Source organism: Augochlora pura, chromosome 6 (genome assembly GCF_028453695.1).
Source record: "Augochlora pura isolate Apur16 chromosome 6, APUR_v2.2.1, whole genome shotgun sequence".
Classification (NCBI taxonomy): Eukaryota; Metazoa; Arthropoda; class Insecta; order Hymenoptera; family Halictidae; genus Augochlora; species Augochlora pura.
The window spans coordinates 17,119,430-17,137,808 of NC_135777.1; the positions used below are offsets into that span (position 1 = coordinate 17,119,430).

An 18,379-nucleotide genomic window follows, 5' to 3' on the forward strand; every position below is an offset into this window, starting at 1 on the left:
AACTTTATTATTAAATTGTTGAAATTTTGGAGACTATTTAAAACTATCTGCACTATAAACAGTCAACCATATTTTAAAATAATAAATTGTTATCAGACATTCGATTAAAAATGATTATTAGTAATATTTATTTATGTTTCGACCCTTCAATGTAAATATAATTTTGACATACACCTTCCAACGTAAGCTACGCATGCTGAGAATATTAAAAAGCAATTTAAAGAAATCATAAAATCACTGTACATTAACCGAACTGTAAATTAACCTAACAATAAATTTGCTCGCTAACCAATACACATGTTAGTAAGCAACAATAATACGATGAAGAAAATGTGACTTACGCCACTATTACTTCGACCCCCTCATACACGAGCGTCACATATCGCGCACGGTATAATCGTCGCAACCCTGAAGAAAATATTACGACAAGAGCGTAAGAAAAGTTCCCGAAAGCTAAAACGATAACCTTACCTGGAACGGCTGGCACCGATTACAAGACATTCTGTCATACTCGAATGTTGCAGTCAGCCTCGCCATCTCCTTGTCCGCCCGGAAGTCCGCCGGTCGGGCCACTGTCACTGACAACGAGACCCGAGGATCAACAACCTCCACCCTCGACGCCATCCTCTGTGAAACAGGAGGACGCCCGGGTGTCCTCCGGCTCCGAGGACGAGGAGGCAAGGCCGACCGGTCCCATGCCGGGATTCTCGTTGGTACCGAGTCCGATGTTCGGCCACGGGATCATGTATATGTCACCTTACTTGCCGCCGCGCGGCCCCGCCGGCTGCTCGACCGGCATGCTCGACGAGAGGAGGAAGAGGAACCGGACATTCATCGATCCTGTGACGGAAGTGCCGAGGCTCGAGGCTTGGTTCACCCTCAATACTCATCCCACTCACGCGGTAAGTTGTACAGCGAAGTTTAATTATCGGTACACACAGTCGTTTCCCGATCCTCTGTATTAATATCACAAAGCTCGGCAACGCTCTCTCGACCGTGTTCGCGTTCGCTCGCACCGCCGCTGAATGCTACACGATTTTCCAATAGGAGCCACACCGGATGTTTTCGATGATCGTGTTCGCCGCTGTCGTTCGTCGTTTGTCTGTCCGCGCTGCAGCCTGCCGACGAATTTTAATCGAGGGTTTTGTCTCTATGGTTGTAGGGGCTCGGCACGTCGGAGGCGTGCAAGCGAAGCGGATGTTTGCGAAAATGATTCTTGCGAAGGGAAACCCGGTGAATAATGCGCGCCGGTTATCGTGAAACTTTGCACATGCTGTTTAATCCTCGGACTACGATCACTGGGTCATTTTCACCGAGCGTATTTCGGTATTTAATTAGTCAATTTTCCGTCGTTTACATGTGCAATGAAACAAATGAAATGTTACGATAAAAATGAATTTCAAAATTACGTTAAACAAATTAGCGTTACCATTCGTGACGGACTTGTTAATAACATGGAAAAATGATAAAAATTGTAAAACAATAAATAACCGAATACCATAAAATGTTTAAATATAACGAAGGAACACTCGATCGAGTATCGATATCGTGCGAAACCATTTTGCCAACCCCTTGCACTACAATAACGAGTCAGACTCGTGGTGAAGATTTTACGCGAGCTCTACCAAATATGAATATTATTAATTTCTTCTACATCGAAGTAAAAATAAATTCTTCTGTTATCAAAGCATAGAAACGAAGGTAAATAAAGACAATAAAGGAACAAAAAATTATCTGGTCCTATTAGAAAAATGATTAAGTACGAATAAGTGCTAATCGTCGCAGCATGAGAGGAGCGGTAGTGCAAAGGGTTAAGAATCGCGTAAACCCGACCGATAAGATTGATTTCGATATGTAATAAATCTCGCATCGTCTGTTTAATTTACAGCTAATTCTAAAATACACAGAGGAGCTGAACCGGATGCCGTACCGGATGAAGTTCCCGCGGCTGGAGCCAAAGAACGTGCAATTCTGGTTCAAGAATCGCCGGGCCAAGTGCAAACGCTTGAAGATGTCTCTGTTCGACGGCGAGTCGCCGCAGCCTCATCCGTATCACGCAGACTAGCTCAGCCCCTAAAACCTACGTTTAATTAGAACAGAAAAAAAATAATGTATATGGAGCCATCGGCCTGGAAGGCATGCTCGCGCACCATGTAACACGCCAAGAGGAACGGAGAACGGAGAATCTAACCAACCTGTTATATACCTTAATATCGTTGACCCATAACCAGAGACGAGCTGGTTGGTACTTTTATTGTAATTATTGCATAACGATTAATATAATTATTATGGACCTTGATGAATGTACATATGAGAATAACGTCGAATAAAAACTATACGTCACAATACAGCACAACGATTTTCATTATCCCCCGTAGCATGTACATTTTCGTAATTGGCGCCTTAGTTTTCCGGCTGTAATTGTTAATATCGTATTACCATATGGCTGAGGAGAATTACAAATTTATTCAAGCTTATTCTTAAAGATATTGTAGGCAGTTTTTCAAAATAATTTCATTTAGTCGCAGCAATTAAATATGTCGGTAATACGTTCTCTTATATTTTTCATATGGTATAGAGAATTAATAAAAAGGAAGAAATTATTAGTTATCGAAAAGCTTATTTTTACAGATTTGCCTATATTAGTCAGAAATTATAATTCATACCAATTCGTTAAGCGAAATTCGAAAGTAAACTCTGCGCGCTGAGAGCTCTTAACCCCTTATCGTACTTTGACGAGTCCGACTCGTGATGGAAATTAGTAGTAATAAATTATTAAGTATGGATGTTATTTTGTTATTTGAAGTTGGAACAAAATTTTAATCTCTTATTGTTATTAATATTTAAGCATTTAAGTATATTCAGGCATGGAATAAACATTAACGTTCTGTCTCTTTTAAGAAATTATACCAATTGAAAAATTCCTAATCGCAGCAACGATGAAAAAAATGCTACGTCAAGGGGTTAATTAAATTTCAAGAGACTAAGCGTCAAATAGGAAATTCGTAAGCACGTTAGCTGCACAAATGGACGCGATACCTTTACCGTATATGTATACGGTATAGAGCGGAAACACGTGATACTGTCTCAAGTCTGGAAATGCAGAAACTGTCGAGACGAAATCTCGCGGTGAGATAAGACCCATCGCGTTGTTGTCGAGTCAACCCTAACTCAACCGGCACAATAGTCTTCGGAGTCCTATCGTCAAGAAGCCGAAGGACCGTACCTGTTACATTGATACGGTAAGTTATCGATGTCCCGCGGTTTAAAATTTCTGTTTAACACAATTAAGTATGGATGTGTGACGTTTCCTTTGACGATAAGCGTTCGTTCGTTCGCGCGCGCGAGTAATTGTATGGCGCGTGGTGCGCCGCGGAGGCACGTCGAACGATACTGTTGCCAGACGGCGCATTCATGGCTACGGTGTCTATTTTCTTTGTCAGTCGTTAAGAAAACCGCAGTGGGACACCGGTCTCTATGATTGAATGTACAGAACTCAAACTGCATTTAGTTTTCGGTACTGAAAAATGGATAAAATTAATAGTTAATGTTGATAGTTATGGTTTGGTTTGCACCGGTTGCAAAATACTTTGGATATGTGTTAAAATTGTTAAATATTGTGGCATATTATTATACTTCAACGAAGACACTAGAGATTTTGCTATATTTTTTAGTAAAATGTTCTTATCATTGCTAGAAAATTTTATGACTTTGACTATTAAAAATTAGGGTTTACTAACGCCAGGTTTTATTAATGCTTAAAATGTAATTAATATGTTATAATAAATACGGAAGTTATTTTTTAAATTTTGTCAGTAATACAGTACATATACTAGTTTTTCACGATGACTTCCGCCACTATCATTATGAATGAAAAATAATATAGTCTTTTTTATTTTCTGGCTACACAAACTTAACCTCGAAGACGCGTAAAATTTTGAACTAAATTATCAGCAATTGCAAGAACAGAGTAAGGTGGATATTAAATAAAGAAAAAACTCCATATTTCAAAACATTTGCGTATTATAAAAAAGATCGTAAAAAGAATAAAGCAAAGCTTGGTAATACCAAGAATAAATTATCAGAACATTAAACGATAATATTGCAGCCGCAGAAATCCTAAATATTAATTAATCAACATCAACAGTTTGTAAACATTGCATACGACTCAACGCTTTATCAGCTTGTCAATGTGACCCCATTTATTTTGTTACATTAAAAGGAATTAAAAATCCTCTCTTTTCATGACAACACTAAGATAGCTATTTCTATCCATTAAGAAGTTCTTAATCGTAAACTACAGACTTGCAACAATGATGAAACTATCGCCCGGAGATAATGAGTTAAGTTAAGTATCGAACCGCGACCGAATTCATTCTGAACAATGCGCCGCGATTGAAAGGAAGAAACCGTTCCCAATTATTGCCCGTAAAACTCGTAACCGCGTGACCGCATAACCGTATTAGAAGCTTCTAAAACGAGAATACGAAACGGACGTCTGGAAAACGCCACGTTAGTGGTGGATCATTAAAATCAGAATCGAATCCCTATAGCATACAGTGACACGATATTAGCGAACCCGGCCAGATCCATCAGGTCTTTCGGCTCCGTTTCCATCGCGAACGCCGCACGAAAACGAACAGGGTTGTTCTTGTCATCTATACGATACACCGTATAAGATGTTGTCGAGGAGATCGTACCGAATGGCGGGTCGGATTTAATGAGGATAGGCGGATTTGTCCAATTAAAGTGTCTTGCAAAGATCCACGGCAGCTCGTCGGCCGTTTATTCGCAAAACATCGAATTTCGGCTTTGCCCCGCCGTGCTTGCCTTTTCTTATCCGTGTACGCAGTCACAAACCTAAATGGTTATCCCTTTCGTTATCGTTATCGAACTTCTATCAACTCGAGCGAACCGTTCGCGGGAGAGACGGCAAATTAAACGGAAGCTTTCCACTCTTGCATTCGTATCGAATAAGTGGCCCCGTAAACTGTGTACTTTATGTATTTATGATGAAATTGGGTGGTCGCAAATTAAAATAGAGGAAAGGATGAGGGAATCTGAAAATGTCAGCGGCTTATTTATAATTTGTTATAGTGATGTTTCTATTTCTTGTAATTAAGGCAGACGATTTTTGTTTTGCATAGAAGGCTGCGGCCTAGTGACGCGCTGTACGTGTATTCACTCGTAATTTATGTAACTAGGTTGATTTTATAAATTATATTAATATAGCAAACGTCAAGTTTTTGTACAATAATCTTAAAAAGTAGAACGATTAATATACATGTTACGACAGTGAGTAGTTTTGACTTAGTTTCATCCTAAATTCGAAACTGTTAATAAAGCGCAATAAAAATCTCGAATGTGAATAAATAACACGTCAATCTGTTATTAAAAAATATCGCCGACATCACAATAAAATTAAATAACGAAATTACTTTTCCAGCGATAAAAAAGATATCAACGTAATATTTAACCTACTGAAGAATATTAAAAATAAGATAAAAAATATTACAAATAAACGAACAAAAATATCAGAAAGAAACATTTAAGAGTGATTTCGTAAACAAGATCTCTTCTGAATTTTATATACGAGGTAGAGCGAGCTCGCGCAGAAATTTTTGTTTGACAAATGAAGTTTTAAGCAGAAATCCAAAGCTAGCGAATAAAAAGGCTGGTTAAACGGATAAGAAAATTGAGCTCAAAGCAGAGGCCGAGAAAGAGATAGAGAGACGAGGGGGAGAACATAAGAAGTCGGGTAGGGTGGCAGGCCGATGCCTTATGAAAATCTAAAAGTCAGCAGCCTTGAGGATCATCCTTCTATCTGATCTTAATTTGTCAGCCAGCACGGGAACAATTTGGACCACACCCTCGCTAGTAAATCGTTATGAGAAATGCCGGCTTCGCCGAAGCTCTCTGTCCTTTTATCTTCGTTTTTTAACTTTGAAACCGTGCTAAATTCTAATGGCCCCACATCCCGGAATTCTTTTTCTTGCGCTGAATGAGATTTATTAGCAATGATATTCTAATTCTTGTGAATTAGTGATATTCTATCTTGTGTCACAATGAGTTACTACGTTGACAAGTATCATCGGTTTCGATGGAATGCTTCTAGCAATGGTAACATTTATTGTTCAACCATTTTTGCTCCGAAGTGTCTTCTTGAAATTTAAAATAATTAAATTCCGAAATGAAATTTAAAATATTTATTAGACAAATAAAATGAATATAAAATCTCTTTCGTTACCACCGGTTTAATAAACGGAGTGAATACACTTCTTAAACATCCAGAGAAGAACGTGTAAACGTAAAAACAGGTCATCAGTATCGCGTACATTTATAGTTAGACCAATGGCACCAAGTAAAAGCAGGATTATTTCATTTTTGTACATCGTGTTCAAAAGCGTCTCTTTCGTGTGAAATTCATATAAACCGAAACGGGGCCTCGTTGGGTTAACGTCATCCGACGAAGCAGAACGTTGATCGATAAAATGAGGGAAATGGATCGGCCCGGCGGAATTGTTCGATAAATCTGGCTGGCCGCAGCAAATTCGGGACTCTAGGACGCGATACGCCCTAAACTCTGGCCTCGGCGCGATTGTGCACGTGGAAAGTAACCGCGAGACGTGGGTACACGTCGTTCCAAAGGAGCATTGTGCACGCTTCGGCATTCAGAGGACGTTCTTATCTGCCTATCCGGAGAGCTGTCAGCAAAGTTCCTGAATAATAACGGGGAACAAGACAGAGAGATCGAGAGAAAGAGAAAACGTGGAGCTACGCTGTTCTCCTATCAGCCGCGGTTAGGATATGCCTAACTATTCTGTTTCCATGCAGCTGCCGGACGTTTCGTCGTAGATAATGTTGTCCAGGATAGTTAGATCGTTGCTGGCGATCGGTAAGAGCGGTAAAAGTGTCCTAATGCTGTGACACATGCGGCGTCGCTGGTTTTCTGCATCGTATATAGAACAATGATAAACTGGAACACGAACATTCCTCTGTAATAAATCTTTGATTTCTGATCAATTTTCACTGTAATACGCAATGACAGACTAGATTTCCTTTATCCGATTTAGTATTATTCATAAATATATTTCCAAGTGCGAGACATCGTCTCGTGTACGTTAAACAATTTTTAGAATCGCCAAGTCTTGAATAATTATTCAATTTCTTGTTTCTTTTATTTTTTTTTATGAGCCTATTGACTTCGTTTTCGTGAAATTTATTCTGTTAAACAAATAAATTCTACTTTTCACGGGTCGGAATTATGGCGTTCAAGGTTTTCCTTACAGCTACAGATTTGCGTCAGCTTCTTTTACTTGAATAGATTTTTTAACAATCATGTGCTTTAGTTTCCTTCTAATTAAATTTTTTTTGCATTTTTTTTTGCAAGACGGTAAGTAATTAAATTGCATCAATTACGAATTGTAATGTAATTGAACTACGATTACGAATTAAAATGCAATTGAATTACCATTACGAATGAAAAGGTAATTGAGTTGCTATTACGAATTAAAATGCAATTGAATTACCATTACGAATTATAAAGTAATCGAATTACGATTACGAATTAAACTCAACAAAATCACCATTACGTATTAAAATATAATTGAATTATAATTACGAATTACGGTCACGAATTGCTATATAATTAAACTAAAATTATGAATTCGAAGAAATAACAAATTAATAGAAAATAAAAGAAAAGACTACGCAAAAAGGACAACAAATGAATATACCTATTTCAATTGCATTGTATTCGGATGACACTCGTGACTAATCCACTTAACATTTGTATTAACCGGTTCGAATTACATAATTGAATTACGATGTAGCGCGATTACAACGTAATCGACACAAACAATGTAATTAAATAGCGGAATGAAATTAGCGTAACTCTGGCGCACAGAAACCGAGATTCGTGGACGAAACAAACAAGAGCCATGGAAACGTCGGTTTGCTCTCTGTTCATTAAAAGGCGCGCGCGCGTGGCGGCGGTGGTAGGACAAAGAAAACAACGGCGAAACGGTTAAAAGGCGAATGATAGGCTGGTTAAGAGGAAGTCGCAGAACACCAGAGGGAGAATTCAAGAGCTCGCAAATTAGCCGCAGGATTGGCCTTATAATCCTTAAGGGATGGCGGCGCAGCTACTCTCTTTGTCCCTTGCTCTCTCCCTCCCCGCTTATCCCTAATCTTCGTCTTTCCTTGGACGGCGAAGTATAGCAGATGAGGTCATATAAACGAAGCCTGACCCCCACCTCCTCCCTCCCTCCACCTTTTTTCTTATTCTTTAATCCCACCCCAGCCTCGTCGGTGGATCCGGCAAAAATTACTGGCCGCAGGGGACGGGAGAAGGAAAGAGAGAGAGAGAGGGGGGAGGCTGACGAAGAGCAACGATTGAAAGTAATGAACCGTAGAGGGAAAAGATCATCGAGGCCTCGTTTCCTCGGTTCCATTTGATCCGAGGGTGGGACAATTAATCCTGTTAATTTTTTGGTGATCACGTGTGAGGGAAAGGAAAAGATTCCTCTCCGTGGATGCCACCGGAGGCCCCACGGGGCGGGAAGATCCTCGTGATTTATGAATTAACCGTGATTCGCTTACAAACGGATGTGCTTTGGTACTTATGATACTGTTTCGAGGTATAGACAATGATCATACGTAATGCGTTTGGTGCTCGGTGATTTACATTGTGACATTTTTATTTGGGAAATGTAGAGAGTGTACAAGTTAAGTCATCGTTTGTTAGGAATTTCTTTAGGCATTTTTTGGTGGGCGTATATTTTTAAATAATTCATATATTCAATTTATAATCGATTTATAAACCACGGAAGCTGCAAACACGATTATATGAACACAGACTTATTTATTTCTGAAACTAAATAAGAAGAATACTAAGTAAGAAGATTGAAGTTCTAGTAAACGTGACAGTGAAGTCGCAATGACGAAATATTTCTTCATGATCAATGAACGGGTTAAAATATCAGATCGTGTACGTTAAACACGCGAAACAGTGGTCACGACATATTAGAACGACTTGATGCAGTGTCGATGCATCGTCGACGCACCGATTTCATCACTTTTACATAATCCAGAACATCAGTGAATTAATTCGCAGGATACGATTGGCCCGATACGCGTCTGTCAAGTTTCCCTGAATGATCTTAGAGTGAAATTATAAACAGCGGCCAATCAAAGGACGGGGAACAACGCGGTAACGAGCTGGTGGCCGGCCGGCGTCCGTGACTGCCGTCCGTGTTCGCTGGAAAGCCGCGGCGCGACGTCTCTTAATTGATCTACAGCCAAATATTACACGATCGGGCGGAACATTAAGCCTCCAGAAGTGACCGCTTAGTCGGTCATTGACCAAGATCTATCGTGGAAGAAGAGTCACGAGGAGAGAAGATCATGCCACTTAGCTCCGGCCAGCAAAGGAGCTCTTTTCGCGACCGTAAATAAAAGAAATCCTTGTAATGGCTTTCGACGGAGATCCCCCGGCGCTCCTCTTGCCTCCCCCCGTCCGTCCGTCCTCCTCCGCCGCCGCCGCCGCCTCCTCGCATCCCCCATTTCGCTTGCCCCTCGCACGAGCTATTAAGCTTCCCGGTGGCAACCACCCCCTCGTATCAGAACCCCGTAGGCTCGCAGCGGTCCGGCTAGCGGCAGCCGCAGTTAATTCCTTAACCCTTATAGACTTCGAGAAAATTTAGGGACCCGCGGAAGGAGGCGCTGCCGGAACGTATAAACTGCCACCGGGAGACGGAGGGGCAAAGAAGGAGGCGGAGGAAGTCTTAGAGAAACCGTGAGCCGAAGTAGGAATACCAGGTGCTCCTGGGATCTTGGAGGCATCTTACGCCAGGACGATACATAATTTATGTTGTGCTCTGCCGGGCTTAAGACAGTATTAAGATCGACCGAACACCAACATCCTGTACTCCTTACACCTTGCAACGAGGCCTGACCACTTATTTAGCGGCACGAAAGTAGCTGCCCGATCGAGACTTGCCCTGATTTCCACGACCGTGGCGGTCCGACTGTTGCCAGAACCTCGGTGGAATCGTAACCCTTCCGATTTGCTGTCAGAGGAACGTCAGCGCGGGCAAGGACAATAGGCACATATAAACGAAGGCTCTTATATAATATTCATATTATAGAATCTGAAGATTTTGTTATATTATGCGAGAGAATCTGTTCGTATTTGTAAAAGAATTTATGGATAATTAAATATTTATTTTTATTGCTACCGTTGATTTTGTTTTTAAATTTAGTTCATGAATATAGATAATATTTTCCGTGAAATTAATTCTCGTTGTACAGCCGAGATAATGTTATCTCGCAAGTGTAGCCGCTAAGCTTAAGGAGCGGACTAACTATTAAACATTAAACGCTAAAATCTTGTAAACTGTTAGCCATCGTCCTAAAAACAGAGCATTATCGCATCCGCATGAGAACTACCCTTTATCAACGACTCATTAAAATGCAAGTGCGACGGCAACACTCCTTGCTATATTTAATGCTTTATAGTGACAGAAATATTAAAAGTCTAGGAAACGTAAATAAAGTATCATCAAAATTGACAATTTCCTATATATATATTCAGTTAAGAAATGTTTGCTATCGAGAAGAAGCAACCGATTATTTAACATCTTGCGAAGAAGTCGCAAATTATGGAGTTCAAAATTCTGTCAATTCGTTTATATACTATAGACTTTTATCATGACGGAAATTATACCAAATAGAAAACTTTCAAATCATTTGACGCGTTTAAAAATAACATTGCGTTATCGTCGACCTATTGGAATTATTACGAAACGAAATAAATATCTACGTGCATCGTTTCCATGACTTGTGATTATAAAACGCTGAAAAATCCATTGTCCGCCAAACAAATAATAAACAAATCGTACGATATAGTTTAAAATGGAATCTCTTGTATTTTTGTTTTCGTGATGTGTATCATTGCTAAAATATTTCTTAGCGGCGTAAGATGACGAGCGACGGAAGCACGGAGAGACAGAGTCCGCTCCCGGTGAAGTCGGAAACATTGATTAGTTCCCCTTTTACGAGGATCAACGAAAATTCTATATAGCTTAAGTCCCACTCTGTTAGAACGTTAGGACTCGACGGAGGGTTTGTTGATACGATACGAATGGCTTTTAGTCTTTTCATGATTGGTCAAGCAGCTTTCTCCCTGCGCTAGCGTACAAGCATGTCTTCTTGATCCGATACGCGTATCCTCGCCGGGGAAGCAGCGACGAAAGACGTAACCGCGCGCAAGCCACGGAAGGATCAAAATATAGCGAGCATATTTTCTCTGCGATAGCCGCGGGCCTTCCCCCTATCCCGCGGAGGAATTCTTGCCTATTAACTATGGATATTATGCGAATCTAATCATCATATACGCTGACTGTGGATTTTTGTGCAGAAGAATATATTGTACATATTAACTTTTGTTCATTCTAGATTTATTTAATACATATTTTTATATTCCAAGTTCATTTCTTTTAAGTTTTTTTACTCTATATTTGTTCATTACAAATTTGTTCTTTCTATATTGTTTATTCTCGATTTGTTCACTCAATATTTGTTGGTTCGAGATTTCTTGATTTAAGTTTTGTGTACTCCAGTTATTTTTATTCTATGTTTACTCTATAATTGCTTATTCTAAATTTATTCTTTCTATATTGTTTATTCCGAGTTTATTCATTCTATATTTGTTGGTTAGAGATTTGTTTATCTAATTATATACTAAGAGCATTGATCCAGTGAGAAACTAAATATTTCTCAACATTTCGATATATTCTTCTGTATGTATAAAAAAGTAACACAAATAATAATTAATGTCATAGTATTTGTCCATTAGACATTCATTTGGAACCATTCATTTTTTCCGCAAACAATATTAACAAACAAACCGTAGAAGTTCATCGAGAATGAAAATCGTACGCATTTATTTCCACGCAGACCTACTTTTACCCTAATAACATAAACAATACCGCGTATGGACAAGAGCGACAATTTGGCATCACGATCATGTGCAGTCAGGCGGCCGACAATCCGCGAAACTGAGAAAAGATGAAGTTTTGTCATCGGCGGATTGATACATCGCCGATAAGTGTCCGTTTCGAGACGTCCCGGTCGTAGACAAGCGGATAAGATAATCGACGGTCAACAATGGCGCGATCCCACGGGACGGTAGAAAGGGGAACGGGGAAGGGATAGAGCGGGCGATAAGGGGTCCGTGGAAGAAGGACGGAAAAAATAATTGAAAATTTTTGGACGGTCAGGTCGCCGAGAGCCGGCGGGTGGGTTGGGCGCCGCGCCGACGATGTCTTAGCTGGGCGACTCGCGATAAAGCAAAGAGCCTGCGCTAAATACTTACATAAATCTGTATTGCCTTGCGCAGCACCGGGAGAAGCTTATAATACACCTACACGGGCGCGATCGCGCGTGTACAGGCTCGCACACGTGAACATGGAAACGTTCAGACGCCCCCGCAAGAAACGATGTACATAATCGGCGCCCGACAACCGACCGAAGTTCGCTCTTCGGAAACTAATGCACTGGATCAGGGAAAGATTCCATTCGATCTACGGCGAGAGAAATCTTCCGTCGAGCAACCACTGTGCCATAGAAATAGTCATACTTCAATAATAACTGTACTGCTTTTACGGGCAATTAAAAACCACCCCTTGCGATACGAATTCTTTTGCAGCTACCTTCGTAATCACCCTAATCCGAAGAGACGGTTTTTGTTATTCGCTTGTCTTCATTTATGTTTATTCCTGGTTTGTGATGTCAAGACCGCAGATTGTTACACGAAATAAAAATTAACAGCGTCTGTTGCAAAAGACAAGGGTCACTTTAAAGTTCCGATTCTTCAATCATTTTAATTCGTCGAAGATATTATATCGACGTTGCTAAACGCTATTAATATTTTTAACGTTGCAATAGCGATTACAATCGTTTCTGCTACATTACAAAATAACCTGCCAATCGTTGTAACTACGAAGAAAATGTAACAGCAAGGGGTTAATACCTGAAACAGAAGATATTGTTTTTCTTAATGCGATATACGCGTTAAGTAGGCTCGCATCCGAAGAAGTATCGTTCATACGGATCCGCGATAAATCGAAGACAGTATACATTTAATGCTGAATATATAACGACACTGGTAGCTCGGAAGCTCGCCTGTAATATACAGGGAGCCATAAATATCGAAACACAGACCCGTCGACGGTCGCTGCCAAGGAGCAGAGAGAGAGTCTGGTAGGGTGGGGGGGGGGGGGGGGGGGGGTTGGGGGGGGGGTGTAGTCGGGGGGGGGGGGGGGAGGTGGTGGCTTGGTAGGGGTAGTTATTCCATAGGAGAGACTCAATTGATAAACGGATAAAAGCGGAGCCGCGATGGTTTCGCCCCGAGATAACGGAAGTCGCGGAGGGTGCACGCTGTACAATTAACCTAATTATTGATTGTCATGCAACAAAAAACGGGAAAAAGGGGGCAGCGCGATGCGCGCCACGCTGTGACGCTAACATGACTTTTAACGTGATTAAAAAGCCTGTGCTTTTAACAACGGGATCGCAAGGCAGGGAGAAACATTTTTGAAGGGTATAAGGAACAGAATGGTATGGTTGATGATCGATTTATAAACTAAATGCGTTGTAGATGATAAAAATCATGACGCTGGTGTGAAATAAAATATGACAAAATGGAAATGGGAATGTAGAAAATATTCTGGCATTGAGATGCTATTTTTACTTCACTTCGGTTGTTTATGTGTTACTTTACTTTGTAATATATTGCGTGTTACTTTATTGTATATATTACTTATACTATATTTTATACTATGTATTTATAATTATACTATTTATAATTATATTGTAGATTTATATTTACACTTTATTATATGTTACTTTACTTTATATATGAAATAAAATCTGGAGAAAATAGCTAGATATTTTCAACATACTGTATCAAAAAACTTGATGAGTATACGTCGATACGGCGTTAATTAATTTCCAAGGGTATTCGTATAGCTCTGTGACAGTGTTATGTATATTTTGTTCAACAAAGATAACAAATTGTTTAGCAAATAGCAAAGTGAAATCTCTATTTCAAAGAGCCTATTATTTACTACGTTACTGTACCTACGCCGAATCCTAACCTAAAGTATCGTGAACAGAGAAACGGGCTCGTGTCCAGAGCACGGTAGACACTGTCGAAAATACAGCTGTATCCGATCGCGTAGGGGTATCGCGAGCGAAGATTGCGGAACGCGGCGGGCCCGACCGCAAGAAAGGAGAATCGAAACGGCGGCGGAATAAGGAGGGGAAAAAGGCGGGGGCGGTTGGTTCGGGGGGCTTCGGTGAATCCGCGGGTGTCGGGGCAATAAATCTGGCGGGTATATCTGAGCTCATGAATGTTATTAAGATACAACCCCCCGCGAGCTGAGCGGAGCATAGAGCACAGGGTGTATACGTACCGTCGTAGGGAGATATAGGCAGAGCCGAAGAAGGAAAGGCGCTACCGGGTGGATCTTGGTGGGGGCCGGCGGCCACGAAGGGAGAGACGGCCGGCTCGAACCTGGTGGGAAACGGCGAAGGAAAGAAAAGAGAAGCAACCCGAAGAAACGGTTATGAAGAAATACCACCACCGGTAATCCCACCATAGATCACCGCCTCTGGTGGCCGCCGCTGTATCTTCGGCTCTTTTCTTCCTGTTCGCCGCGCGTTCCACGTGATCTTCGTCGGCCTCCTTCCTGTTTTTTTTTTCTCGGCTTCCTTCGTCTTCCCCCCTTCGGCGCCGTTAGACCCGACTCACATTTTAATTCGACACTCGGTCCGCTTTATTGCGTTGTTGACGAGTCGCTAATTGCGTGTCAGAATACCACGTTTCACCTGTTTTGCATGGGAACCGTGGATCGGACTCTGCGCTACTTTTGTTGCCTTTGCTATGAGTTCTTTGATACGTTTGCTGTCGGGAGGCGGATACGTCGACTGTAAAACAATTTAATCGAGGGTTTATTTATTTAAATTTATTTATTTATATGGAAATAGAAGTATACCCTTGTAACGTCACATTTAAGCATCGAAGTAATGGTGGTGTACAATGACTATCAATCATTTGTCTCGCGTGTAAATGTGTAATATATTATGATAAACGAGTGTTAATTAATTTAGTTACAAAAGAAAAGTGCGCGTAACGATTAACTATAGTTATTATGCCTCGAGCTACTCGTCGTGGTACGATGCGAACGTAAGATAACTCTTACACGGTAATCGCGTTTAAAAATGTACCGATCTTCGCCCCCCGTCTGGAATTTTTCAGACACACAAGTTCATCCTCTTTATCGGCAATTAATTAATTGGGTTCTCCAGGACGAAATGGACCGCGTTCGCGACATCAAAGCGAAGCTTTTGGTCTTCCGCTCGCCCCGAAATACCTATCAAAGTGTCCTGCTTGCCAATTACTAACAGACCCAGATATTTGTCCATCGGTCTGCATCCCGTCTTATCTAGTAATGTTAAGTAAACACTGAAATCTCGTAGGCCAAGGGAGCCGCGTCGTTATTAATCGTTGGTCAAACCTTCCCTGTTCCCCGCATCCCTTATACGTGCAGCATTGGCCACGCTTGTACATGACACAATTACCTTAGTAGTACCTTATGTATTATAATAATAACGTAGTCAACTGTTTTAGTGATCCGCGACATTCTAGGAAACGAAAAAATATTTATTCCGCTTATCTAAATTTTCTTAAATGGTTAGATACTGATGACAAGAGGTTAGAATTTAATTCCGGTTTGAAAGAACGGAATAATATTTATAATTAACAAGGTAATAATAGAAATCTCTATGACGAGTCAGACTCGTCAAAATATGGCAAGGGGTTAACACGGTACTATCTGCTCACATAAAAAGAAATAGTAACGCGTACGATGAAAATTGCATTACGGTCAGCGTTTCGTGAAATCGTAACACTGCGCGAGGTTTCCCGTGAATTGCCAGTGGACCGAGCCAGTTAACATTATCAAAATTCCGCGGTCGTGGAATGGGTTTCCATTGAGCGGCGTCGCACCCCGTGGCGAGGCCGGGTCGTTTCACGATCCTGGAACTGTGCCGGCCGCGTAGATAATGCAAAAGAAGAGAAGAACGGGCAGCGAATGGGAAGATTTAAGACGGCGTAGCGCAACCGTAAACAAAAGCCACGATAAATTTCATAAGTCGCCGAATTAATAAAAGATTACAGCGCGGTTACTGCGGGCAGCCGCGAGATAAGAAGACACTCGGCGCGGGGCACACTCGACGGAACGGCCTCGAGACCGCAGCTAAATCATCGGATATCTTGCCCCCGCGATACATAAACCACCCTTCAAGCTTACACGTAGACGTTCCCATACACCGCTCCCCCACGTTCTATCTCCGCGAGAACAAGGATGCTGTCCTACCGATACCCCGGAACAAGGGGGATCCGGATGTCGGACGGCGAATCGAGTTGTCCTACCGGGCTGGCTGGTTACCGAATACCTGCACTCTGATGCACTCCGACGACTTCGAGTTAATACGCTAACTGCCGTGTATGTCAAACATGGAAAAAAGTATTCGAACACTATTTGAAACAAGATAACTTGTTTAAAACTGGACTAGATGGTTTGTATTTATTTCTGTGTAATAAACATAGTCAAATTCCATTTCTTTTTAAATTTTATTATTACTAAAATGAAAATTTTAAAAACGCAATTCAGTGGATGTTATTTTTCGTAATTTAAATAAACTGACCGTAGAAGTATAATTATTCATTTATAGTCACTTATAATAAAAGCAAGCCGTCGATAAATTCAAAATCAATTTTAAACTGTAATGTGCATGTACTTATGTAAGCAATATAATATCAATAAATAATAAGCATACGTTGATAAGCAATTGTTTGTCAATTATAAATTCCTAGACAGAAAAGAAAAATATTTCGTTGCAAATCATTCTATATTCGACATTTCCATAATAAGTATACATAATAATACATAATGTAACTAAAGACAATACATAATGTAACTAAAAACAATACATAGTGTATAATATATCTAAAAACAATGCATAGTGCATATTGTACACGATAATGTTAACATAATAAGTATCCACGTAGAAAAAAATTGAATAACGCATGAGGATTGCAATAATTTTATGGAATTATTCAGCGTCCATCATGGAACGATATTAATCGAAATAACTCAATTCACGGAAGAATCTTCCGCAAGTAGAAGAGGAGAGAGAGTCTTTTCGGTTCGAAATATCCGTCTCCGTAGACCCCGCGTACGTAATACTTTTTAAGTTATACAGAATTCCTGTCTATATATGTACCAGAATTCCATATAACGGTGCTGGAATGGCGCTATATTATTATTAGAGTCCCTTAAGTCTAAGAGCCTTAAATCTGCGATAAGTTATGGGCACCCCTTTCCCCGCATCATTGTACCCGGGCACCCAGCAACCGGCTCTTCCAGCACCACCACCTTCCACACCTTATACCATTTCTCTGTAATATCTTAGTCTACGATGGCGCCTCTCCGGCCTTTATCTCGCATACATTATATGGCCCCGCGCGGGCCGGGGCTGCGCTCGAAGAGGGCGGAGGTGCAACTGAAGGGGGTCGAAGGGTAATTGAAAATAACTGCCGCCTACGTAACGCGCCTAATCCTTTGTGTTCCAGACGAAGGAACCTGTTGGGATAATCTTCCTATTTTCTGCTATCCTACGATCGCGCGCTGCTGTTTTTCTTATAACAATAACAGCGACAACCATAACCTCGAAGGGATGCAACACTGTTTAAACTTTTAGCTTTCTGTTATTACATATTTGTTAGTTAACTATGCAACTATGCCGAGCAATAAAGGACGAAAAATGAAAATGTTTATTTAAATAATCGAGTTTGATGTTGCAGATGATTTTAATAATCTCCGTTTTGTATGTTGGTAAAATAATGTATTAAATTGAAAGAAAAGAAATACTAAACAGTAAAATGCATTAAAAATGTAAATTATTAAAAGTATCTAGCATTAACTATAGCTTAATTTCTGACAGAGACGTGGAGCGAAATTTGAATCAAAAATTCTCTAATGCGATTTGGCTAGTAATATAACAATCAGCAGAAAATTTAAAAAAATGGTTAAAATTTAATTTCTTGTTTTCTTTTATTCTCTATTCACGAAAATCTAAAGAAAAATAGCATACAACACGATTCCGAAATAATAAAAGATAAAAATTAATTTTTAGAGGACGCATATTGAAAAGTTTCAAACGCCCAGCTTAAGACGTACGGTCTCCGGGCATAGATTATTCTGGAAGCTGTGTAAACTAATGCGTTCTAATACAGGCTCCATTAAATGAC

The 18,379-nt window shown here is 40.5% G+C and overlaps 1 protein-coding gene across 2 annotated transcripts in view; it reads left to right on the forward strand.

The window, feature by feature from the left end:
* The window catches only part of Dve (SATB1_N and homeodomain domain-containing protein dve), an 81,283-nt gene extending 78,947 nt beyond the window's left edge, over nt 1-2,336 (forward strand). For both annotated transcript variants that reach the window (XM_078182372.1, XM_078182373.1), the window contains 2 exons: nt 525-902; nt 1,889-2,336. In XM_078182372.1, the coding sequence (XP_078038498.1) occupies nt 525-902; nt 1,889-2,065 (555 nt within the window). In that variant the 3' untranslated portion in view covers nt 2,066-2,336. The remainder of the gene's footprint in view (nt 1-524; nt 903-1,888) is intronic.
* The last annotated feature ends 16,043 nt before the right edge of the window (nt 2,337-18,379 follow it).